General features: G+C 42.4%; 1 protein-coding gene and 1 long non-coding RNA gene across 2 annotated transcripts in view; one reads left to right on the top strand and one right to left on the bottom strand.

Annotated features, from left to right (window-relative positions):
* Positions 1 to 5,839, top strand: part of LOC135502181 (uncharacterized) — a 63,753-nt gene extending 57,914 nt beyond the window's left edge. Inside the window, exon 2 of the long non-coding RNA XR_010449737.1 lies at positions 4,658 to 5,839. This is a non-coding gene — a long non-coding RNA (uncharacterized LOC135502181). The remainder of the gene's footprint in view (positions 1 to 4,657) is intronic.
* Positions 5,840 to 14,338: 8,499 nt separating this feature from the next.
* On the bottom strand, positions 14,339 to 20,678 carry LOC135502116 (solute carrier family 22 member 15-like). The gene is made up of 8 exons (XM_064794695.1): positions 20,307 to 20,678; positions 19,639 to 20,069; positions 19,023 to 19,238; positions 18,638 to 18,772; positions 18,060 to 18,139; positions 17,180 to 17,288; positions 16,810 to 16,882; positions 14,339 to 16,240 (listed from the first exon to the last, which is right to left on the bottom strand). The coding sequence occupies exons 1-8, from the start codon at positions 20,544 to 20,546 to the stop codon at positions 15,992 to 15,994; spliced, it is 1,533 nt and encodes a 510-aa protein (XP_064650765.1). The 5' UTR covers positions 20,547 to 20,678; the 3' UTR covers positions 14,339 to 15,991.
* Between the last annotated feature and the right edge of the window lie 6,306 nt (positions 20,679 to 26,984).

Here is a 26,984-nt window from a genome sequence, read left to right on the forward strand (position 1 = left end):
CATCATTCTGTTGCGCATGGTGAAGACCAACTCATTCGCCCGTGAGAGTGACTTGCGGTTAAGGTAAAGTTCCACCAACATATGCATCAAACAGTTGAGACCTTAGTTGGAACAACGAATTATGACGTAGATCCGAAATAAAAACATGCGTGATGAAAAATCTCATAACTGTTACGAAGGTGGGTCTGTTGCTTTGAGACGCATTTACTTTACTCAATGCATACACTGCACCACTTTACTCAAAACGAAGTAAACACCTCATCTCACAAGCTTTACATAATACGTTGAACTTTGCATTTTCAACTAGTTTCCTAAACTTCAAGCTAATCAAGACCGACTGCTGTCAACTTTAATCCAACAAGAAAGGTTAATTTCGCTTTATATAAAGGGATGGGTGAAACGCTTTGGCCATGTATGTCACTTTTAATTGAATTAGATGTTGCTAACGTCAATACAATTAAATTGCCATACGTATAAGACAAGCTTTTCACAGAAAGTCGCAAAATATTTAAAGTAAAATTTTCACAAAAACTTCATTTCGCCATTATAAAGAGGATGTTCGATTATAATAGAAAGTCCCAAGTCCTATTCATGAACCATCAACGATCTCTAATCCCTGAAGTCAACAAAGCGTTCTGCTGACTATACATTCATCATTTAACATTCACATGGCTTCTCTTTCAAGCCACAAAAAAAGATACGTCCCAAAAGCCATCCAAAACCGCCAGAATAAAACTAATGAAAGTCAAACAAATGTCAATAAATAGGTAACATTTCAATACGAAACGAATAAAAACAGGTTTCAGAGCGGTATAGTACTTTTTAAACTGACAGAATATATCTATTGCCAATGAAACAATATGCCCAGCTTATCCCTAGAGAGGAATGAGCTTATCATATCAAAACTTGTACAAATTCCTATCGACACTGCACTTTTTCACAATTTGCCACAACGTAAATGGCTGTTCCGACTTTTCCCTAACCAATATTTCGACTAACTTAATTATCGCACGTATTGGTTTCTCTTCTTCGTTATGGATATAACATGATGATGACGATTTCAGCATAACTTGGATGGATTTACACGTGCATTGACGCGTAGGCATCATCGAGGGTGACGTTGTAGTGAAGTTAACTTGAACCGATATGTGGCTTCCTACCGAAAGTCAATTATGAAAGGACAGCTTGTTCAATATCGCACGGCTTTCTGTAACTACAAATCGACAAGATAAAACCTTTCAACAATGTTTTTTTTAAAATCATATAACAATGAATGATCTAGGGTTTTTCCTACATAAACCTTGTTTTTCAGTCGACAAAATGCAGTTTATGACCTTTTAGAACTTATTGCGATGATTTGGCCATGGAACGAGCACTTAAATCCGACAGGAAGCAGACGATCTAGCATTTCTCTCTCATCATTGTGGGTACTGAATACACATGTTCCTTGATATAGAACCACAATCCGTCAGAAATGAAAAGGGCCAGACACTTTTTCCAGTCGACCAGTTTCTACCTCTACACCGACCAAATATCCGAGCTATATCATTCAATCTATCAGCACAGCTGTGCTGTTGGGCTCGTGTGCTGATTGTGCGATCGCTTATTAATTGCAATAACTCATTAGTGACCAGGTGGGATAATTTGCTAGCGTCGGATATTGGATTCACCTTCTTATGCGTTTCACCTCGTTGATTTGGTATTGTTGTCCTAAATAACGTACTGTCACAAGTAGGAAGCTTTTTCCGACTCATGGATACGTACAGATATTTGAAGTCGTATTTCAAGTTGTGTGGGCTCAGTGAGCGACTTAGATCGTCTTGGCACCAGTTGCTTTCAACATACTCCGCCTCTCGATATTTCAAACGTATACGACATAGGAGTAAAAAAGCATGATCTCAGACTCAGGATGGACTAAGATATTTACGATGTATGTGCACATCCGATTAATGACATTTTTCCACTACATGTATATATAAAGTGGCTTGATACATGACTTGAAAACATTGATCAAATCGTTTACTAGGATGTCCACTGCCGGCTGCAAAACCACTTTCTTGTCCAGCGCTTACTTGAAAATTCAAATTTTGGTGGTCGTTGGTGAGAAGCGGAAGTGAGGTTTCGCAACCACCAGGTTAGGCCCTACGACGACGTTTATCTATTATGTGAGTTCACCCGAACAATAGATAAACGTCGTCGTAGGGCCTAACCGGATGGTTGCGAAACGTCACTATGCCGACATTCCGGCGGTAAACATCGATCCTCAAGTCTCCTCCTTGGAAGATGGATAATACGCCCAACGACGGTAGATCGGCATGTCTGTCTGATACCATCCGCCAGTGCGTTGGGGTAATTGCGGCGGCAGTCGGCTCACAAAGCGCTCTGGCTGCCTGGCTTCTTTCTCCGCCGCTGCGCTCGTGAGATGACAAGCTTGTCATACGAACAACACCCAACATCAATAGCCTTATTGTACCTTATTGTTTTCCCGTCCATCATTATATTATTAGTGTCTTCTAATGAGCTATATCTTCTTCTTCTGCTATTGATCCCGGTGCTTTTTGAAGACATGTTTAGCAATTAGGAGATTGTTGCGAAGATGGATGGCCGTGCCAACCTTTGGTTTACAGAAATGACTGGTTATGGTGTTCAGCTCAACCTTCAGAAGGGTCTTATGACTGCAGTGATTTCAGTGGAAATAATGGAAACCTGTGCCTCCACTGAATAGTTAGTGAGACATTTACCACTTAATAGCGAAGATGACGTCACTGCAGCTGCTGCCCTCTATTTCCCCATCGCTGAATTACAGGCAATGTCGGACAAACATGCGGTTACGTAATGGATTCAGGCTTTCTAACTAGGGCAGTGATTCAATCTGGCACATGTCCGAGTGTTGGAAATACTACATAATTGTTCTGAGTATTTCTCTCTCTGACTCTATGGTATCATTCATGCTAAAAACAATGCAGGGTCAAAGATAATTGACTTTGAAATAAGCTCAAATGCGTAGAAATAAGTGTCGATGTCCGACTGTCACGTGCCTTAAACGTCATGAATATCTTATTCAAATGACCTTGTGAGCTATAAATAGTAACGTCGCGGAATGCTATCGAGCACCGCAAGTAAAAGTTATCAGAGTGCATCATGTATTATGAATCCACAATGCACTTGAAGGCTACCTATAGTCATCTTCGGTAGACCCAGCTGAGCAAACTATGCCGGTTACATTTCTTCCACAGCCATTGGTCTCCTCGATTCTAACCAAAGAAGCCACAGAAACCAGGGAATGTCCGCACTAGTTTTATGCTCTGTTGGATGTCTTCACTGTGGGTTATATCCGTTAGCATGCATCACAAGTAGTTGACCATTTGGTCGCCAACAATGGTACAACAAGCAAAAAACATGCTATTCCTCTCACGACTAACTGTTGACCACTCAATTACGATTGGGAGGAAAGCTATGACAAGTTTGTCCCACGTACGCTGAACATTTGTCAAATGACCGTTATCCCCTCTGTCCGTTTCGTTGTCGACCGACCGCTTGGGTTATCAATACACCGTTAGCTCAAAATATCGGCAAAAACATTCGCACAAGGCACGTAGAAAAGAACAGTCGGTCGTTAACCTAATGAGGATACATTCCGTGTCATGCTCGCTAGTGTTTTTTCGTAGAGTGACACCGGTTCTAGCTGATCAAAGGGGTAATCAACTTAACCAAGTCCAAATATAGCCAGGGCTTCTAATGTCAAAGACGTGTTTACTCGGCACCGGTATCAGAAGGTGTATAACAATCAACAAAAGGGGCCGAACTTTGATTTAACAGGCAGTTGATAAGGGAAAATGGTAGTTTGATGCAAAATCCGCCAAGGTTCAAGCAAGTGTTATATCAGCGCGAATACCCATAAGTTAAACTACAGTTCAAGTGATTGAAATTGGATATCACAGATCTTGGCTTCACCCATACTGAGATTAAACTTTCAAATGTGATCTCCGGACGTGATCAAACCATGGTGTTATATTCCCTATTTTGTGATCGTTTATCAAAATAAGAGAAGTAGGCTATACTTTCGTCTGCACCGCGCGAACCTCGTCTGTCTGGTGAAACACGATGATGTAGATGATCGTTGTGATGCTGTAGCCTGTGGTAAGTCCATGATTGGGCAAGGCCACTAAGTTTAATATCCGTTTATGATATTTGGAGTTAGTACATCGGATGCTTTAACCGTATTTACACGGTGCTTTTTAACTAACTGGTCTCGAACCGGTCTCAATCCGGATCAAACACGCACAAGGCCTGTTGATCTTCCTTTTGTTTCAGGACTGGAGAAACTATCAACTTACTGGAACAAACCAGGTGTCAATTAAAGACATCATTTTCCTCTTTCAGATTCCTCACAGATGGGTCTCCCGATCTTCGCCAGTCGGTAGCTAGTGGATTCCATACCTATTGGCGCTGCGTTTCCGCCAATATATATACATATCCATTGCACCAACCTCTACGATCACGATGTCAAACAATGGGATAGGCAATGCGTTGGCATTTCGAGGTTTTAGCGAAAACTTCCTGCCCTCAAAACTCGCCGACAGATTAACAAGGTTTAGCTTCTGACCTATGAAATTATTGTCCAATATTGAGCAGTCCTTGTCTTCTATCTTTGCAGGTACTCTCACTTTTAGTCTTCTGCACACTATCCCTTGTGGATCAAGCCCGTCCCACCATCCTGGGTACAAAAGAAGGCAGAGTCAAAGCCGAGTGCCAGAGAGGCTGCGAAACGGAATATATGAGCTGCTTCTTCCCCTGTTACGAAAAAATGGAGGACTTTATAGGCTGCATGGAGGAGTGTGTGAAAATTCCATGCATACAAGATTGCTGCGCGCGCAAGGGATTCAAGGATTGCTGAGTCAATGCAGCAACGGAAGACCCCTTCCTGTAGCAGCGTGTCACGGAGTGAATAGATGGATGTATCCGATTGGTTGATCGGCATCAACGGATATGACGTAGTTGGAATCGTGTTGTGGTTGTTGTTTTCTGTATAAGAATTTTGTAAATCTGAGGATATTTTGGAGTAACATACTGAAGGCCATGATTTCCATTTTGGGGGATAGCTTCTTCTGAACATTCAACCTCGAGGCGAAAGCCTTTTAGATACTTTAGAAATTTCATTTCTACCGAAAACTTGAAGTTCCGAAAATAACAATTCTTCGCGCTGACCGAAATTGGAATATGTCTTTCGTGAAGTATTTGTGCACTTGGACAAATTAGCGCTTTCTTTGATTTAAATGTGTCGAAAAATGGATTGTGAAAGAACGGAATATTTCGTGGACGAGATATTGTAAAATAATGAAATATGCGTCCGTGCACCTACGTGACGCGACCGGAGATACCATTCACGTTTCGCTGTATAGTCAAGCATTTATGCACAATTAACTTTAAAACTTCTTGTCATATGATATTTTCGTGCTAAATTTACGCCCAAACTGAGAAATATCTTAATAAATAATGTATTTGGTCACCCTTCCACATGCATCTGAGTATTTCTGTGAGAGACAAAAAACAGGTAGGTTGAAGTTTTAAAGAATTTCGGATGGTGCAACTCAGGTCAATGAGCTTAAGATAGCAGTCCACCCCGGTCTGGGCCTACTCAGGGTCCAGACTCAGTTGGGACTGCAACTTCGGAAGGGTTCATTGGTCAGTAATAAAACATATTTTGAACAAATACGTTTATCAACTATTCAGGATAGTCCAAAAATGTACAATCTATGATTTTATGTTTGTCAATAATTAGTTACTTTCATGGCATTCGAGTGTGTCCTCGTCAAAATAATAAATATTTTTAAAAATACGATGTTGTGCTTTTTTCAAACATGATTTTGGATAGCCAACCAATGACGACCATTGATAAAGCGACAAACCAATCACCAAGCAGTAAGAGGGATATTCCTATCCACCAGAACAGATTTCCATTATACGACCACCCGATAAAATGTAAAAAATAGGCTGAAGCGCTGGTCATGCGAAATCCCCCTCAACAAACGACCAGACATAGCAATCTGACCATAATCCACCGTAACCCATAAAAACAACGTTAAGCAGCAGATAAAGCCCTCTGCAATGAAAAAACAGGCACTTATTCCTACAGCGTTATTGATCTGATCAGATATTTTTCAAGGGCTGCAACAGAAGCTGTGACACGTGGCTGGATAATTACTGCTATTGGAGCACGCTTGACCACTAGATCCAAGAAAGAGAGGAAATGGACAGGATTATCGCAGAGAGATTGACACGTCGTGCATGTAATTTTCTCCTTTGATCGACGTGGTATCGTGATGCACAATAATCTTGCGCACATTCCTTCGGATTGGTGATGATTATTCGGCGAAAAATTACACCGCAGAAAAAAAAGATGGATTGGATGCAGACCGGTGATACACCAATGGTGTTCCGATCGCGAATTGAACATGAAATGGAGACTTCATCATCATCATCATCATCATCATCATCATCATCATCATACAGGTTTATCACCGTTTTCCGGTCTTTCATCGCTCAACCTAGCTAGAAAGTACAAAAGTGCGCGCGAGGTGGAATTGATTTATTCCTCGCACTAACACAGTTTCGATGTACCCGGTACTGTGAAATAGGAGATGCCCCTATCGGTACTTTGTGTAACTTAATTTGACCTACCTGGACCTACCAATAGTCTCCCTTTAAGGAAAGGTTAGCCTCACATCGCTTTTGAACGCATGGAGTAAATATCTTCTTTCAGATGACAACACGCATTTTCAAAACGCAGCACAGGCAGCCACCTTACGGCAAAAGTTTGACCTACATGAAAACTTGTCTCGACTTGTCTCCAGACGGAACAACGGGTGTCTTCGGTACATGTATTGGCCTTCATTTAAGGACGCCACGACCATTTAGCGACCTCCTCATCATCGAAGTCGAACAACATTATTGTCGCCAAGTGGTGTCCGCACGTGTTGTAAAAGGTCATCCTCGCATAGTGCCAGCGCTGCTGCAGTCACGGTTCTACAGCACTGTAGATGCCATAGAACCGTGCTACAGTCCAGCGATAAATCGCATTTCACATCAGATTCTCTTGCTTGGACTGCTGAACTGTGGTCATTCTATCAGCGTGGCAATGTTAGTATGACCGAAAGACGTCATTTGGGCGTTTGTTGAAGAAAACTGACTGTGTACCCTAGGTGGTATTGCCGTCCGCGCAAGGTGTCTTTCAAGCTGTCCTTGTCCGATTCCTGGTGACAGAATCATGAACTAACTGTCTTCAGATTGTGATTCTTGGATTGAGACTAGGTGTAAGGACCATCGCGTGTTTTCCCGTCTTCTGCCAAGCCGTAATATGCTGCTAGGATGAGACAAACGGAATGGGGACACTGTAGGAGCGAGTTCATTTCATAGTAGTAGACCTGTGGCTTCTAGCGTTCCAGAGGTGTGCACTCAGCAGCTTACTGCGATTATACCTGACGAAGTCCGAGACGGCGTGGCGGAGTCACACCTGAAAGCCAGCCAAGATGACCAGGTTAGGAACCCACGCCATGCGAATACAATGTTGGCCTATTGGTAATCAAAAATTCGCCTCCATATCTCACATTGGAAATGGGGGCAATGTCAGGATGGTGAAGCCCCGCCAATGCACCGCACTAGAACAAGAGGTCCATTGCCAATCGGCTGCGAGGCACAACTTAGGGAAAGAATGCTGTCATTCCGTCGCCCGTAGCCCGAAATAAAGCTCGGGCTGAAGTTGAGACCCATCACCAGTATACGATAACGTATACAACGGAACATCATTTTCGTTTGGTGCTCCTGTTGAAGATTAAAAACGGACTGGAACCCTCCGATGTTGTGTCCCATGGTTGTACTTTCTCGTCTTCGGCAGCAAATGTCTTTCGCCTTGGTGTATGTCCGATTCCGCTGGTGGCAGAATCTTGAACCAACTGTCTTCAGATTGAGACAAAGTATAAGGACACTGTGAGAATTAACTCAGACGTTTTGTCCCGTATTCAAAGTGTCGAGATGGCTCTACGCGATAGCGGTCGCTCCCGCAGGTCCCGGCCCCAGAAGTTGACCAGGCCAACAGATTTCCCGGTATCGCGCCGGGCTCTCGCGGGCAGCCTCCTCTGCCCGACTTGCCGAGCGATCGCGATCGCGGGCGGCACCAGACTTGCCTGGCACTGGCGGCCCGATCCTTGCCGGCCAAGCCGGCAGTCCGGGGCATCCGGGAAACTTGTCCCGTCATAAGTGGGACTAGATTTTGATCTTTTGCTGGGATATGACAGATAAGACGGGCAATGTGTCGGAATTAATTTCTTTTTCTTCTGCTAGTACTGCTGCATTCGGTATTCTTGGGCTGCGCACGCTAGACAGTCAGTCCGTTTTTGGTAACGAAATCAGCCGTCATACGGAGTTCCGGTGTGCAAGGGATAGTAGTCCTAGGGCTGATAGTCCGTGTAACAATAGCCCGCATTGCTAAATGTTTTGGTTAGGGTTAGCGGTACAATAGATCATGCTGCTTAATTGGTCAAATACAATGCTACCGGACTATGACTCCAGGGGGACTATATCCGCTGTCACACCGCCACAGAGCCTTGTGTTCAGGGTGGTGTCCTTTAGCTAGTAATCATCTCCAAGGGGGAATCGAAACATTTTGTCCAGGTTATTATCAGTTGCTTGGATGTGACAAGTGCGTTGAAGACAGTGTCCACTGGTAGACCCCTTGTCCAGTCTTCAATGTGACGAGATTGTGATCTAATGCTGAGGTGTGAAAAATGGGATAGAGGAAGTGTTGGAATCCATTTCATATTGGTAGATCTTGTCCCGTTTCAAATAAGACCAGTTGCTTGGATGTGACAAGTGTGATGGAGACAGTGTCCACTGGTAGACCCCTTGTGCAGTCTTAAATGTGACGAGATTGTGATCTAATGCTGAGGTATGAAAAATGGGATAGAGGAAGTGTTGGAATCCGTTTCATATTGGTAGATCTTGTCTCGTCGCGAATAAGATCAGATTGTGATTTATACTGGGATGAGACATGTGATTGGGACAGTGCGAGTATCCATTTTATACTGGCGGACGTCTTGCACCGTCTTCGATGTGGACACATTGCCTGGTGACATCGTAGGAATCCATGTCGTATTGGTAGCACAGACGTTTTCTCCCGTCTTCAATGTGGAAAGATTGTGGTCGAATTGCTGGATGTGACAAGTCAAACGGGGACAGTATATTTCGTATTGGTAGACTGACATCTTGTGGTGTCTTTGATGTGACGGTATCGTGATCCATGCTGAGATGTAGCAAATGGGTCAAGGAAAGTGAGAGAATGCATTTCATACTAGTGGACCTACTTCTTGTCCTATTTTCAATGTGACCAGATTGTGATCTATTGCTCGGGATGTGACAAATAAGTTGGGGACAATGTGGGCCGTCATACTAGTGGACCTACTTCTTGTTCTATTTTCAATGTGACCAGATTGTGATCTATTGCTCGGTATGTGACAAATAAGTTGGGGACAATGTGGGCCGTCATACTAGTGGACCTACTTCTTGTCCTATTTTCAATGTGACCAGATTGTGATCTATTGCTCGGTATGTGACAAATAAGTTGGGGACAATGTGGGCCGTCATACTAGTGGACCTACTTCTTGTCCTATTTTCAATGTGACCAGATTGTGATCTATTGCTCGGGATGTGACAAATAAGTTGGGGACAATGTGGGCCGTCATTTCATATTGGTAGACGGACATCTTGTCCCGTCTTCAATTTAGGTTCTAATCTGTCACTGGTTTCATAGGTGGGATGTGATAAATGGGATGGGGACAGTATGGGTATCCATTTCATATTGGTTGAGGCCTTGTTCTGTCCTCGATGTGACAAGATTGTACTCAGTTGCTGCGAGAAGACTAATGGTATGGGGACAGTGTGGGAATCCATTTCATATTGGTGGAGGCCTAGTCCTGTCCTCAATGTGACAGGATTGTACTCAGTTGCTGCGAGAAGACTAATGGTATGGGGACAGTTTCGGAATCCATTTCATATTGGTAGACGCCTAGTCCTGTCCTCGATGTGACAGGATTGTACTCAGTTGCTGCGAGAAGACTAATGGTATGGGGACAGTGTCGGAATCCATTTCATATTGGTAGACGCCTAGTCCTGTCCTCGATGTGACAGGACAGTACTCAGTTGCTGCGAGAAGACTGATGATATGGGGACAGCGTCAGAATCCATTTCATATTGGTGGAGGCCTAGTCCTGTCCTCGATGTGACAGGATTTTACTCAGTTGCTGCTGGGGACTAATGGTATGGGGACAGTGTGGGAATCCATTTCATATTGGTGGAGGCCTTGTCCTGTCCTCAATGTGACAGGATTGTACTCAGTTGCTGCTAGGGACTAATGGTATGGGGACAGTGTGGGAATCCATTTCATATTGGTAGACGCCTAGTCCTGTCCTCGATGTGACAGGATTGCACTCAGTTGTTCAGAGAAGACTAATGGGACGGGGACAGTGTCGGAATCCATTTTTGACAGACTACAGACAAAACCAGAGTCAAAATATTCGTTGTAAATATATCTTCATATTAAATACCGAATGTACATGCTACCGAGGAAATTGGTCAAGTAATACACAATAATAAAGACACATGAGCACAGAGAGAAATGGACTGTCCACATTTTCTGTCAAAACTGCACAAACTCGTGGGAAGTATCATCAATGTATAGTGTCCTTTAGCTGCTATCTAAACACTACATATATATTGTAAGTAGTACAGAATTGGGAGTTGAAAACTTGAAGTGGAACTTATAATTTGAGCTTATTATGCAATATTTTAGACCAAATAAAAAAATGAAACGGCCAGGGGCCATTGTGCTCACCGTATACATCTTTTAGTAGGCAGGATCATGCTTAGTTTAGAGGTGAATATGGTGAACACAATCAGGCATGAAGACTTTTTTTAGATGTGTATTGATGTCAAGTAATAAGACAGGGCAGTATATATAAGTTTATGATCCAACCAATAATTGTCTATGACATCAACAAGATCAATATCGTGTGATTGCTAAGAGTCCCTGCAATAAAAATTTCATCGAAAAAAAGTCATTAATAAGCGAGATATTGCACGTCCTACATTTTCAGTTTTGACCCCCTGGTGGCCAAATCAAGAATCAGATCAGGCCAAAATTCGGTGTCAGAGATTATCTGATGTAGGGGGTTACATGTACCAACTTTCAAGTTCATAGCTTCAGCAGTTAAAGCGAACTGGAACCGCCGAGCCAGTTCGTATGACCTCGTTTTCATTTCCCGCGTATCGGGTGATCAGAACGAGGCATGAATGAAACATGGCGCCTAGCTGTCAATCATTGAATGACGTCACTACTATGGAATTTACTACGAAAACTCATGAATGAAAGATCGCATGACTCACGTGATTCTCACATGATTCTCAATGATAATAAATTGAACTGCGCATGCTCGGGCACTGGGGGCGGAGCTACAAATTCGAATATGAAGTTGGAAGTTCGACTTTCTCGGGCGGTGAAAGTCGAAAAGTTGAATAAATCGCTCGGCGGTTCCAGTTCGCTTTAAGAAACGTGCCATAGTTACACTCTAATGGCCAATTTACGCCATTTGACCTCTGTGACCTAGAAAAGGAGGTCAAATCCAAAAATCGTAGGACATGTGGTGTATCCTTGCTAGAAGTCCCTGCCATAAAAAATTTCTCGAAAACAATTCACTCAAATAAGCAAGATATTGCACTTCTTACTTTTTCCATTATGGCCCCCTGGTGGCCGAATAAAGAATCAGATCGGACCAAAATTCGGCATCAGAGGTTATCTGATGTAGGGGGTTATATGCACCAAGTTTCAAGTTTATAGCTTTAATGGTTAAGAAACGTGCCATAGTTTACACTCTAAAGGCCAATTTACGCCATATGACCTCTGTGACCTTGAAAAGTAGGTCAAATTGAAAACCCGTAAGATATGTGATGTATTCTTCCTAAGAGTACCTACCATAAAAATTTTATCGAAAACAAGCCACTTATAAGCGAGATATCACACTTTTTAGATTTCCACTTTTGGCCCCCTGGTGGCAAAGTTGAGAATCAGATCAAACTGAAATTCAGCACCAGAGGCTATGTGATATAGGGGGTTATATGTACCAAGTTTCAAGTTCATAGCTTAAGTGGTTAAGAAACGTGCCATAGTTTACACTCTAATGGCCAATTTACGCCATATGACCTCTGTGACCTTGAAAACAAGGTCAAACTAAAAACCCGTATAAAATAAAATGTATATTTGCTATGAGTACCTACAACAAAAGTTTTATCGAAAACAAGTCACTAATAAGCGAGATATCACACTTTTTAGATATCGACATTTGGCCCCCTGGTGGCCAAACAGAGAATCAGATCGGACCGAAAATCAGTGTCAGAGGTCAGCTGACCTAGGGCATTCTGTGTACAAAGTTTCAAGTTCATAGCCTTAGCAGTTAAGAAACGTGCCACTGTTAGGATACGACGACGACGACGACGACGACGACGACGACGACGACGACGACGACGACGACGACGACGACGACGACGACGACGACGACGACGGACACAGCGCTATCATATAGACTCCCCTTACGGTGAGCCAAAAAACCAAGATGGCCGCCCACCAAATTATTCAAAAAAGTAAAGAAAATGTATTTACAAGTGAAAAAAGTAAAAATTAAAAAAAAAAAAATTGACCCGAAGTGGGATTGGAACCCACAACCTTCAGAGTCATACAAGAGCGGGAAATTCAAATCAAGCTTAAACTAGGTCAACACAGATTTTGGCTCAGTAATGCCAACTGGTAGTATCAATCAAAACTACTCTTAGTAGTTTCAAGACCTACATGCATGCGGTCCTTTTCAACTTTATTTCAAGCTTCTATCTGCTTGAATAAAGCGCCAAAAAATTGTTTTGTGATTTAGGCTTTTTGCCCCCTGGTGGCCAAACTGTTAATCCTGCCGGACCCACACTTGGTCTATTCAGGAGTCCTGAAGGGTCTAAATGGCTTATAGGGAAAATCTATCGCCTATCCGCCATAGTTTTGAAACGTGCCTGTTTAACGGACAGACAGACAGACAGACAGACAGACAGACGGACATTCATTCTACCATTTACTCATATGAATAGCTCAGCTTGTCAGCTGAGCTAATAAAAAATTCATCGAAAAAAAGTCATTAATAAGCGAGATATTGCACGTCCTACTTTTTCAGTTTTGACCCCCTGGTGGCCAAATCAAGAATCAGATCAGGCCAAAATTCGGTGTCAGAGATTATCTGATGTAGGGGGTTACATGTACCAACTTTCAAGTTCATAGCTTTAGCAGTTAAGAAACGTGCCATAGTTACACTCGAACGGTCAATTTACGCCATTTGACCTCTGTGACCTAGAAAAGGAGGTCAAATCCAAAAATCATAGGAAATGTGATGTATCCTTGCTAGGAGTCCCTGCCATAAAATTTTATCGAAAACAATTCACTCAAATAGGCAAGATATTGCACTTCTTCCTTTTTCCGTTATGGCCCCCTGGTGGCCGAATAAAGAATCAAATCAGGCCAAAATTCGACATCAGACGTTATCTGATGTAGGGGGTTATATGCACCAAGTTTCAAGTTCATAGCTTTACTGGTTAAGAAACGTGCCATAGTTTACACTCTAACAGCCAATTTACGCCATATGACTTCTGTGACCTTGAAAAGTAGGTCAAATTGAAAACCCGTAAAATATGTGATGTATTCTTCCAAACAGTACCTACCATAAGAATTTTATCGAAAACAAGTCACTTATAAGCGAGATATCACACTTTTTAGATTTCCACTTTTGGCCCCCTGGTGGCAAAGTTAGGAATCAGATCGAACCAAAATTCAGCGCCAGAGGCTATGTGATATAGGGGGTTATATGTACCAAGTTTCAAGTTCATAGCTTTAGTGGTTAAGAAACGTGCCATAGTTTACACTCTAATGGCCAATTTACGCCATATGACCTCTGTGACCTTGAAAAGTAGGTCAAATTGAAAACCCGTATAATATAAAATGTATATTTGCTATGAGTACCTACAACAAAAGTTTTATCGAAAACAAGTCACTTATAAGCGAGATATCACACTTTTTAGATTTCCACTTTTGGCCCCCTGGTGGCAAAGTTAGGAATCAGATCGAACCAAAATTCAGCACCAGAGGCTATGTGATATAGGGGGTTATATGTACCAAGTTTCAAGTTCATAGCTTTAGTGGTTAAGAAACGTGCCATAGTTTACACTCTAATGGCCAATTTACGCCATATGACCTCTGCGACCTTGAAAACAAGGTCAAATTAAAAACCCGTATAATATAAAATGTATATTTGCTATGAGTACCTACAACAAAAGTTTTATCGAAAACAAGTCACTAATAAGCGAGATATCACACTTTTTAGATATCGACATTTGGCCCCCTGGTGGCCAAACAGAGAATCAGATCGGACCGAAAATCAGTGTCAGAGGTCAGCTGACCTAGGGCATTCTGTGTACAAAGTTTCAAGTTCATAGCCCTAGCAGTTAAGAAACGTGCCACTGTTAGGATACGACGACGACGACGACGACGACGACGACGACGACGACGACGACGACGACGACGGACACAGCGCTATCGTATAGACTCCCCTTACGGTGAGCCAACAAGTCATCAAAGTATAGACAAGAGACCAATATTTTATGTTTGTGAAGATTATAGCAGTGACTGAAAAGATGTTGCGACCATTATTTATTTCGTGAACTCACCAGTGAACCTGCCTGTTAACTTACCTCCAACCAAGATTGTCCTGAAGCTATATTAGTCAAATGCTTCCCCAGAAGTCACCACCGAAAATCTTCAAAAAGGATCATTTTGCACCTCTCCCAAAGGAGCCTCATGGCCTAGTGGTTTACACTGCTGGCCACCACGCAAAAAGGCCCGGGTTCGATCCCGGGGAGAACCCAGGATCGTATGTCTGGATGAACCGGCGTGGCTTTCAAAGAACTAAAATTCCTGGCTCTTCACAGTCCTTCGAATGAGACTCAAAACCGAGGTTCCTTGTACCTGGTGTCTATGCCAGGGCAAGCTAAGACCCCACCAAGTGAGAAACATGAGTAGCTTGCGTGGACTCTATCTCTCTCGCCAAAGTCGGACCTCTAGGCCAATAAACCCAATTGACGCCTAACCGTAGTGGCACGCAGGATACGCTCATCCCGCCTTGGAGGAGGATTACTCCTAGGAGAATGACCCCTCCAAGTGCAGAGCGAACGCTGAAGAAGAAGAAGAAGAAGAGGCACCTCTCCCAGAAAGTTGTATGCCCCAACCAAGACCGAAAAGCATGCTGTACCCCTGCATTCAATAAATACTGAATGTACATGCTAGCCACAAGGAAACTGGCCAAGTAGCATACAATAATAAAGCCATATGAGCACAGAGAGAAATGGATTGTCCATATTTTTTGTCAATTCTGTAAAATTTTGTGAGAAGTATCATCGATGTATAGAGTGTTCTTTAACTGTTATCTAAATACTACATGTATATTTTACGCAGTTGAACCAAAAACTGTAAGTAGAACTTATCAGTGCAAATTTTAGACAAAATCAAAAAAACAGGTCATAAAAGCAAAGACAAGAGGCCAATATTTTATGTTCGTGAAGATTATGGCAGTGAATGAAAAATACTGTAACCATTATTCATTTCGTTACCGCACAAGTGAACCTGCCTCTTAACTCACCTCCAACCAAGATTATTCTGAAGCCATAGTAGTCAAATTCTTCCCCATAAGTCACTAACCATGATTTTGGCAAAAGAAATTCAAAAAGGGTCATTTTGTTCATCTCCCCAGTCTTTCGCCCCCACCACGACCAAAAAGCTTGCTATCCCCCTGCATTCAATACCCTCAGAAATCCTCACTCCAAGGAACCCTAGGCCTTATTCCAATGGAAACCTCAGCCATCACACATGATAAACCTGATCAAATTCATTGTGCTCATCGACTTTATCTTGCAAAAGTTTCACGCGATCCTCTGAGATCAACTTCTTTCCCTTTTTATCTGTCTTCTTCATGGTATCCTCGTCGAGAATGTCATCGAAGGTCTCGGGCATCGGCTGCCCGAACGTCTCGGGCAGCATTATGCAGAGAAGCCCGGCAGTGAAGGCGAGACTACCATAGACTAGATATGGCAGAGTGCGATGGATGTCAATCTGTAGGAAAAAACGGTTGACGACGATTACTTGAAGGTCAAAGAGAGTATGAAAATTCAAAATGGAACAACCAGAAAAGACACTAGAGGTTGTGAAGCGATGTCAATTTTTTACATCAATCCCTGGCCTTGACCCCTCTGATGTCGCCTTAAAGGTGTGTAATATGTGACTCGCTCTACCAAAACTAGGCGCTTGTCGCATCTGAACTTGACAGGTTGATACGGACTTGTTGTTCATTTCCCTATTGTAGACCTTTTGTGAAATGTGACCAAATCAGTTTGTAATAGATTTCACAAAAGGTCTACAATAGGGAAATGAACAACAAGTCCGTATCGACCTGTCGAGTTCAGATGCGACAAGCGCCTAGTTTTGGTAGAGCGAGTCACATATATAGCAACATCTTGGCTCTTCACTCCATTGTTACACTGATGACAATCTCCACCACATGGTTTAATTTGACGTCCAAAATGGTGTCTTTAGCTGTGGCGTTGTCACCTGTTTGTCCTCTATGACTGGTGGTCACCCAAGTCGAAACCTTTATTTCCCCTTCAGATCAGAATGATACTTACAAGTGCAATAATGAGAGGTGACATTATTCCTCCCGTCCTCGCGGCCACTGAAGTCAAACCCATTGCAACATTTCTGAAACGGAGAAAATTAATCACGACGTAGCAGAAATTGTGGTGTCGACAAAAACTTCCAAGAGGACAGTATTGATTATGGTGACGATTATGAAAAGTTTGACGAAAACGTGGGATCATTTCTCCTCTGAAATGTCATTTTGACATTTTGACAAATTGATCTTATCTGATACATGAATTAATACTGTTCTTTATTTTTTATATTCTCCTATAAGCAAGATTCTGCCTTTAGCTTACAGACATCAAAACGTCATCATTCCTGATGAAGTCTGATCCCCACAGCCTATGAGAAACTCACCGTATTACAGTCGGGAATAATTCAGCAGAATATACATAAATGACAGCAAAAGACGCAGCGATGGTAAGTTTTCCCATCATGGCTAAGGTAGTGATGGTTTTGGAATAAACTGAAATGAAAGACGAAGACTTTTAAGACTTTTTGGTACATGTACATCATTTAGTGGCAGTATTACAAGAATACATCAATACATATAGAATTTCTTTGCAAAATCGATTTCCACAATGCCAAAAATAGACCATTTTGAATGTTAACCCTCTAATGCTGGTCAGCATGATCCGAGACATATAATCACTTATGTGACCTCAGGCAGACCACTTTACTTTAATAATTCCCTTGGATGAGCCTTGAAAGTGAGACTCTAAAGTGAGGCTTGATTCAACACACCACAAGAAAATTGTAATGAGGAACCGGGACGATTTATCCGCCGCGTGGCGCTGCAATCGATCATACCAAAACTCTCCATTTCCAATGCATTATCATGTTATTTCTGAGCCTGAAAACGAAACGATCGCTTATTTTCGACCGATTTCGGCGACGTTTGCATCTTCCTGTTTTAAATCTATTGAGCTATCAGTTTCTTAAGATAATTTTGCGGAAAATATGCGCGATGCCAGTTATTGGGCACGTTTTCTGTTGTTGAAAACCTGTGCAAAAATGTACGCAATGGTTTCCCGTGATTGACCTCATGCGACGTCAACAGACCAGAAAATGACGTCATGGCGTCAGAAGGTACGATCGATTGTGGCGCCGCCACTGGCATTTATCTTAACGCCGGTTCCTCATTGGTTCTTCTCCCTGGCCAAAGATGACACCACTTGGCCAATTGCCGAAATCGGCGCCCAACTGTAGTGGCATGCAACCACTCGTTTCGACTTACCTGCTGGAAACATCATAACTCCTATACAACACAGTCCTCCTAAAACCATGTAGGAACACAGAATCGACCTTCGTCCAATTCTGCAAAAGAACATACATGTACTGTGGAACCTCCCTTAGCGGACACCTCTCTATTAAGGACAACCTCTCTATTAAGGACACTAGTTTTGGTCCTAAATTGGTTGTTTCCATTCAGTTTGACCTCTTTAATCAGGACACCTCTCTATTAAGGACAACCTCTCTATTAAGGACACTAGTTTTGGTCCTAAATTGGTTGTTTCCATTCAGTTTGACCTCTTTAATCAGGACACCTCTCTATTAAGGACAGCACTTGCCAGTCCCGAGGGTGTCCTTAATAGAGAGGTTCTACTGTAGTTGTAAATCTTTTTTGAAGGTCACCACTCATAGGACAGGTATAAGGTCTTCGACACCCCCACAACAACCCACTGTGCTGTGCAGTGCTGCACACTGACTTGCTCACGATTGTGATCCCAGCGATGAAATACAAGCGAAATGGGTCAAGTGACACACTGGTCTACCCAAAATATTCGAATCACATCAAACCACACCGATATTTACCTGCTCAATAAAACAATGGTCAGGAGGTAAGCAGGCCATTCTACAGCACCAGACAAGGCTACACTTATATACATACTGCTCCCAAGGGATCCAGCACTCATGGTCAGCCCGTAATAGACAGCGCTATTTACAAACCTGGAGGGAAAAAAGGCACAGATTAGTAAATCTTATGAAAGAATCAGAATAGTTCTACATGTAGATTGTAAGAGGAAGTACACAAACATATTTAAATGTGTTCTACTTTTCATCTTCTTCACTGGTTTTAATAATTTCTTTGGTAAACCACATTATATCTTGATATCTTCTTGAGAACCATGGAATATTTTTCTAATTAAGTTTTTTTAAAGTTCCGAAACTTTCAATAAAACTTGATCAATTAACTCACCAAGCATAAATCTGAATTATCGTTCTTTTCCTCAAGAGTTTATGCTTCCACAGATCAACCATGGAATATTTTTGGCCCTCGTGACTTTTAGCTGGTGGTGACAATTTGATTTCTGTTAACTTAGCACCATTTTTCTTGGCTATACTTTCGAGGATTTTTTCAGCCTGCTGGACCTTTCCCTGAATGAGGCACCATCTTGGACTCTCTGGAACAAACCTAGAATGTAAAAAAAAGAACCATGTACATGTCCTATAATAAAGAAAATCCTGAGATAAAGAATGACAACTATTATAAGAATCCATCGTGTACTTCCTTTACTTACTTCAAGCTCAACATGGAACAAATTGTACGTTAAGACTCAACTAAGATAAGTTCATCTGGTTGTGGTAGAAGAAAACATTTGTACGTGCAGAATCTTTATTGTGCTTCAGTTGGATATTAAGAGTTTTTGCTTGACTTATGGCCCACCAAATTATTTAGGGAGTTTTTTAGAGACAGAACAGAGATTTTAGAAAAGAGGGCATAATTTTTTTATATATTTGCACGCGACACTGAATTAACACTTCTAAATCATCCAAAACATGAACAGTCTTACACAGCAGTCTTCACAACTCACCAATAAATTAAAAGTGAATTAAAAGTCCCTATAGCTGCCGTCACTGCCGATAACGTCTTCCATTCTCGAATAAAATACGCAAACAACGCAAATACCATTATGCCTACAGCAAAGAACAACTGCATGAGCATTCCACACAGAGCGCGTTTGGACGACCCCACTAACTCTGTCAAAAGTACAAAGGAGACAAGAATCGCACCACCGCAATGGAATCCCGTCATGAATCTTAGGGCGAAGTACATCTCCAAGTTGTATGGGAAGGATGACAGGAAGGATGCGATTGTTAGGCCGACAGTGGTGTACATGACAGTCCAGAATCGCCCGTATTTATCCGAGATGATCCCAAAGAGGAGAGCGCCGATGAGGACTCCAAACATGTATACAGATTGCACCAGGCTGATTTTGTAGGCATCGCCGCATATCAAATGCCACTGAAAAAAATATATATTAATATATCGATATGAATTATGTCATTCTCGGGTAAATTATTAAATAAACCAATGTGGTGACATAGACATGTATAAAAAATTGTTTGCTGCTGATAAGTAACATCATCTACTTTCATCTTTGTGCCATCTTTAGGTCAAGTCGCTGTCTCTCCAAGGGCAAGGGTCAGTGAAAGAAACACTTTTTGGATATTTTGGCCTGGGAACATATCTCGGTCTCACCTCGGTTGCAATGGAAGTAAACTCGTGCGAATATTCAAACGTTTTGCACTCCAAGTCGCAAGTGTTGACAACAACTGATCCATCAGCTGTCAAGCAGGAAAACGCCGGCTTGGCACCAATAAACACCGTGTTCAGGTTGTGAAAGGCAATGTACCCATTGAGAAGTGCCACAGCCAAAAATATTTTCTTCTGATGCCGGCCCAACTCCCCGATCTCGCGAAATACATCGTCAATGTCCATTTTAATGATTGGAATCTATCATTGGGTTATTTATATTGCATAAGGGGTGTTTTCACTTTTACATATGGTGATTAAAGGCAGTTTTTGATGAGTTTCTAACTCAAAGTCAAAAATACGTGTCACTTGTCAACCATTTTGGCCCAATGCACTCTGGGTAGATTTAAAGGGATTTTTAGTTCGTCACTCTTCGGACAGATGGCAGCCGTGCATTTGTTAATTGATAAGCAGCCGGAAGAGTTCAAATAACCAACTAGAAGAGTAAGTTGGGGCTCCTGCTCAGTCGTTTTCCCCTGAAGATGAGGCATGGTCTCTCTAGCTGTCTATTGGATGGCAACACTGAAATATGGGAACAATCATAGATGTTTCATGTACGCCGTACTCAACGGAGCACTCCAGTTCCAGTTTTTACGCATAGATGCCGCTCCGATCGGATCTCGTAATTGCGAGATCAGTATATCCTTAAACTTTTGGCCCATCCTTAAAATGATACAACACCCCCTGAAAAACCTAAAAGGTTCTCAGCCCACTGGCTTGTCCCGGACAGAATTCGCGCGGGTGCTGGCCAAAAAGAGAATGGCCATACTTTTGTACCGCGTAGGTTTTTAATGGGCCTTGGCCAATTTTTGATGACTAAGTTTTATTTCGGAATTAAAATTTCGGGGAAAAAAGTTAAGGTAGGTGAATACATTTATGAATAGATAGAATTTATGTCAATCCGGTGTTTTTTAAAGGGTACATCTCTATACTTCTTATAATTAAGCTCTATTTCGCCCCGCCAATTTAGGACCTTTTTCTTGAGAAAATCATGGGTGAGGACCAAAACTAATTCTTCAAACATGTTATCTGGCTTTTGGTCCGGCAGCTAGAATGATAATTGCATGTGAAAAACGGAGAAAAACAGCAGAATGTAATTTTATCGGCTTCTTGAGAAATTTGTTTCACAACAGATATTTTTTGGTCAAAAGTGACCGCATCACACAACAAGTTCACCACAAGTACTCTTCGACAACAGTATGTACGTACATTCAATGGCGGCCATTTCATTACTCATTCGATCGGCGGGAAGGCAGGTTTCGCAGCGCTTACGAAGAGCTACGAACGACGGAGAGTTCCCAGGTTCCTCCGAGTCGTGCTACCGATATGAAAGCCGGTTACCTAATGTTGCGTAAATTAATTTGCGTCTGATATTAAATCTGACTGTTCAAAGACGCGCTTTCAAGTGCTATAATCGAATGAAATAGTCATTAACTGTTTAATCAACAGGTTTAATGAGTACAAATTGACCCAGATGAAGAAAGGTGACAAAATGATCACTCAATTGTTTTATTGCCTAACCTTCAGTACATCAGTTGACCGTAATTAGCTGTATCCCGCGGGGTCGTGTGATCGACCAGGATGCATTTATGCAAACCACGAACATTTCGCGCGCGTTTATATTCGCGATATGATATCAAAACGTTGTATATATTTTCGTGGCGACAGATTGGCCGAGTCGTAACGAATTCGTTTAGATCATCACAGCGTCAGTTTTCCAACAAGCGCAGGATGAACGTAAGCATCGCCTACTTGTCCGTAATATTTACACTCCGGACGCAGTGGACCAACCTCGTCCTGTCGCCCGCGGTACGACGAAGGCAGGACAATCGGGATGACGAAATGGACTGCGTAGGAGTCTAGTAATTTTCAGCTGCTGCACAGTCGAACGAATTCGGTTACTTTAGAACTAAATGTTCTTAATTTGTAATTCGTAATTACCGTAGCGAAACCTCATTTATATTTGTCATATGAGGTAGAAAGTTCGCGACCCGGATGCAGGTGACTGTCCTGAAGGCCGCTCCCCCGACCTCACGAGTAAGAGACCCAGCTCACCTTGCGGTCGACCCCAGCATGACTCGCGAGTAGGCCTACTCGATGAGTGTCTTAATTTAATTAGTTTGTGATTCACACTCTATGTAACTCGCATCACTTTAACACGCATGGCCGGAAGGATGAGGGGGGGGGCGGGGTTCGAACATGACGAACGCGTAGGAATTAGACAGAAGTGTCTGGCAGCTTTCTCGAGCTTTGCGTTTCGAGTTTTACTGGTATGACTATACTCCATGGTATAAGGGATGATTCTATGTATACAGCGGGAGCGAACTGTAACGCAGACAAACATTTTTAACTGAGGACAGTACGCGCATACACGGCGTAAGGGTTAACAATGTCCATTGTGTATTTCGTGATCCGGATGTCCAGGAAAGACATTAACGTTTTGAACTTTGCGGTGGGATGGCTCCAATTTATTGCCACCGTTTTCGTGAACATTTTAAATGCTGTTTGGAAAAGAGGGGGCGAAGGCAGGCCGGCGTAGAAGAAGCAAATGTCCCCTGGAAATGGTGTCGAGCCCTATTGATTGTATTCTCCCCCATTTCTAAACGATATTTTACTTTTGAGCTACAAATGTGTGTACAACTGTACTACTTTCACTACGAGTAGGCTTCTCGTGCTGTTCCTGGGTCCAATAGTCGAAAGGAACCGTAGAATAAAAAAACACTTCCTGGAAACCGCTGTTGCCGCAAAATGATCACACAATACTGTTGTTGTTAAAAATGATGGAAAGCATTGTAAGTTCAATAGAAACAGAATAAACTTGGTCACTCCCAAAGAACATCTGTCAGAACTTGAAATGTTCTTTCAATTTCTTAAATTTTATTTGGGCGGCACTCCCCTCGGGCACCCCCAAGCAGGAGCAGTCATAGCAAGGTGTCCCTGGGTGCACGTTTGAGGAAATTTGCTGCGACGAAAATTAAGTTCAGCAGCATGATATATACTGATTCATTCAGACATGTTAGATGTTTAGACTTTGAAGTCGACAGTCTCGGTGATGAAGTCGGGGTGGGAGTCGGAAACGCACGAAGAATGATCGGTACGATTCGGGAGTGTTCGTGTGGGCTGATCGGCTGCTTGACTGGTCTCTTCTCTCCGGATGCTACTGCAGCCTGATGATGTGGAAAGCTGTCCGCGGTCATTCATTCAGTGGTTCGTCATAGACGTTCACAATAATTTGCATGTCGTACTTAGTACATATATACATGTATATGATATTTGCCGATTATCAAAATTCGCTATTGAATGGCAGAGTCAACTGGCCGGGTAATGCTAATTGAGTGCATGTAGTTAGACGTTTTACTCCGAGGGGTCGCCGATGGTACTGTAAGAAACCTAGTCTCCGCGTTCAGGGAGAAGAGATACAGACGCACAGTGCCCATGGTGTGCTTCGGCAGAGCTTTTTAAATGCCCTTCGCGTTCGACACCTGTCTTCGGACCCGCGGCGCGGCGAAGGCGAAGATCCTCGTTTGAACTTTGACTGTTATCATGGGGCGTCCGGCTGAGCGAAAGTCTATCTCAATGACAGTTTTGGCGGGGAGGGATAGACGTCCGTAAAATGCCATCTACAAGTAATTACATCGTTGATAATGACAGAATCATGTCGAAATTAATTTTCCGGCCAGGCGCTGGTCATGGGAGCTCCCAATCATGGCCAGTGCCCCTTGACCTGTGCAAAATAGTTTCAGCGCACGAGCTACATTTCGAATTATTCTGTCAAAATTAATTGCAACTTTGCATCAGAATTTGACTCTAATGAATGAACTTTAGGCCTAATGGCTGACCGCTGCGTATCCTGGTCTAGTGGCCGGCTAGTGTCTGCAGTCGTCTGCTAGACCAATGATGACGACCTCTCTGGACAGTTTATAAAGTCGGTCAAAACTTGCAAGATTCTGAAAGAGTTTTGATGTTTTTTCATGGTATCCATACCTCACATGATATCTCTTTTGAACCTTGAGTCCGTCCTTTTGTTTTTTGCGTGCGTGGACAAGGCGTATGTATATAGCGCCTCTGGTAGTGGCGCCAAAAAATCCTTTTGCCACGACTATCATTCGAAACGTATAAGAAAAGACCGTCTTGTATGCGTCATCATAGAAATATCAACAATTAATTAGCACAAATGAGACATTGTTACTTTCTATCAGACTTTGTTTTCAAGTGTTTCAAAATTCGCGTTGGCGGCGACCGAGGCGCCGAACGAGACGGCATCAGTCTTTGGGGGCGGGTCAAGAAATTGTCGAACATCTTTAGCGACGAATTTTCTTTCACACGATCACGTTCGAAACTTCACACTTTATGTGTGATCGCGTTCTGTTTATAAATCAAGGCATTTGTCCTTCCTATCTCTTGAAAATTATCAATTGCGATTGTTCTTCGTGAAAGCGCGGGTAAGTCCGGTGCCAATTTGGCGCGGTTTTGAGCGGCGCCATAATATTGGCGGGTCTGCTGCATGGCGCGTGTTTACTTTTTCCGCCTGCAATGTTTGGAGCTCCATATCATTAGTGTTTGATTTTCGGCCGTTAAATCCCGGATTGCTACACTGAGTAATTACTTCAATTAATATTTTGTCTAGAAATGAGTGATGAGTATAACCCATCTTGGCCAAACCAGTGCTCGGGTAAATCAAAACAACAAACTCTTTGTCTTGTTGACGCGGCGAGGCGACGATATTTGAAAGCAATTAAATTGTAACAATTGACCTCGAGATGTTAATAAACTATTTTATTACTTGTATAAAAGATCGCCCTGGGAGGGATCATGAGCATTTTGCATGACACTTGTTGAAAGTTTTCACCCGAAGAAGGCCATGCATCTTGCATTGAAATCCGTACGAAGGCCTTAGAGAATATGGTGACCACGCGTTCATCTTGAGTGAAGTCAACTTTGGTCCAATTCACCTTTACTTTCAATGTTTTACCCATGTTTGGTGTACACGTTGAGACGCATAAAATGCACTATACGACGTGTACTTTGATCAACCTTGTATGAATCATCACGATATATGGCGGGGGTGTGATTCGATATCTAGACGAGGTCAAGGACAGGTGTATTTAGTGTTAAAACGTGACTCAATGGAGAATAATATTCTTATCAAGTTTTAAGTATTGAGCTAGAGATTGATTAATTATAATGTAATATTTCGAAGGGGTACTCGACTGTATTCTAACGTATTTTCATGAACGTTCGCAACCTAAATTCAATTTCTATCGGTGGGAAAAACTAATATCTGTCTAAATCTGTAAAAGAGCAGGTCTTTCAGTGACCCAAAGTCTTGAAATAACCTGGCTTCGACGCCAGCTTCTGCAGTGGCGCGCGTGTTGCGATAAATCGGTGTTCCGTGCCTGACATTTCAAAGAAAAACTGGCTTCTTGGAAAGTGTCAACAGGCATGTTGTATCAAATCGTCATATTCATTACTTCACAAAGGCCCTGGGTCATTCACGGAGGGTTTCTGCCCCGGGGACTTGGTATATATATAGACGACGGCGGCGACAGTCGGCCAGGGTTAAACAAGAGAACAATTGTGTGACATCCACAACAATATCCAAATTCCGTCCTTAAACCTGCCAATCAAGGGCCTAATGAAGAAGTGAATAGCCACTACTGATATTCATTTATATTCATTTAACCTAAGGCGACCCCCAATGAGAAAATATTTACGCTTGAAGAAATAGTCAAGATTTTCAATGTTTTTGAAAACAATTTTGGTATCGTACTACCAGACTATTCGTCTGGTGGCGGTGCTCAAAACGATGTTTCAACGCGTGTCACTCTAACATGGTTATCCTCGGAACAAAACTAAGTAAATACGCTAAATTGTGTTTTTTCGAGAGGTATTATCAGACCTGTATGTTGGCCTTTCTTTTGGTTTTTACTTAATACCGTGACAGGTCTTTACAAACTAATTGACGCCTGTTTGGTCACACATTGTTACAACCAGCGCGAAAGAAAACACTGTGATGGCGGCTCGGTTACCAAATTCAAATAATTCCTGTCAAGAAATCATTATTTGATATAATTTACACTCACAACTACTTGAATTAGCTAGCTAATGTACCTTGGCATAATCCTCATTATAAAATTATTTCAGTTGGTTGAACAAATGTCATTTTAATTGCAACGACCGCACTCGAAGAAACCTCCGAAAATCTCGCCCAATTTTGGGATTATTTTTTCTCAGAAAATAGCATGGCCGTTTGCTGAGTGACACTTGGCAGTTCTAAACTTTGTACCAAGTGACGTGCTTCATTTTTTCCCTGGGATTTGCACTTTTGAACGTCCAAGGACACTTTTCTTATTGTCCTGCCAACAAAGTGAAAACCGTGCGCCAGGCGAAATCAAAAGCGTCGAAATCAGCGCGACTCGATTTGTCCGAACGCTAAACTCTGTCGTTACCAATAATTGGAAGATGAAGCCATTATCTTATTACCGTAAATGCCATATTCACATTTCTGTAACATACCTTGCATTCCTGAGACATTCCATAGTATGAAAAATTACACAAGGCCAGCCAGTCATTAGTAATTAGCGCTGATGCCATGATGATCAGCGATAGAAACGATAACGGTTG

The sequence above is a fragment of the Lineus longissimus genome, chromosome 18 (genome assembly GCF_910592395.1).
Source record: "Lineus longissimus chromosome 18, tnLinLong1.2, whole genome shotgun sequence".
In the NCBI taxonomy this organism is placed as follows: domain Eukaryota; kingdom Metazoa; phylum Nemertea; class Pilidiophora; order Heteronemertea; family Lineidae; genus Lineus; species Lineus longissimus.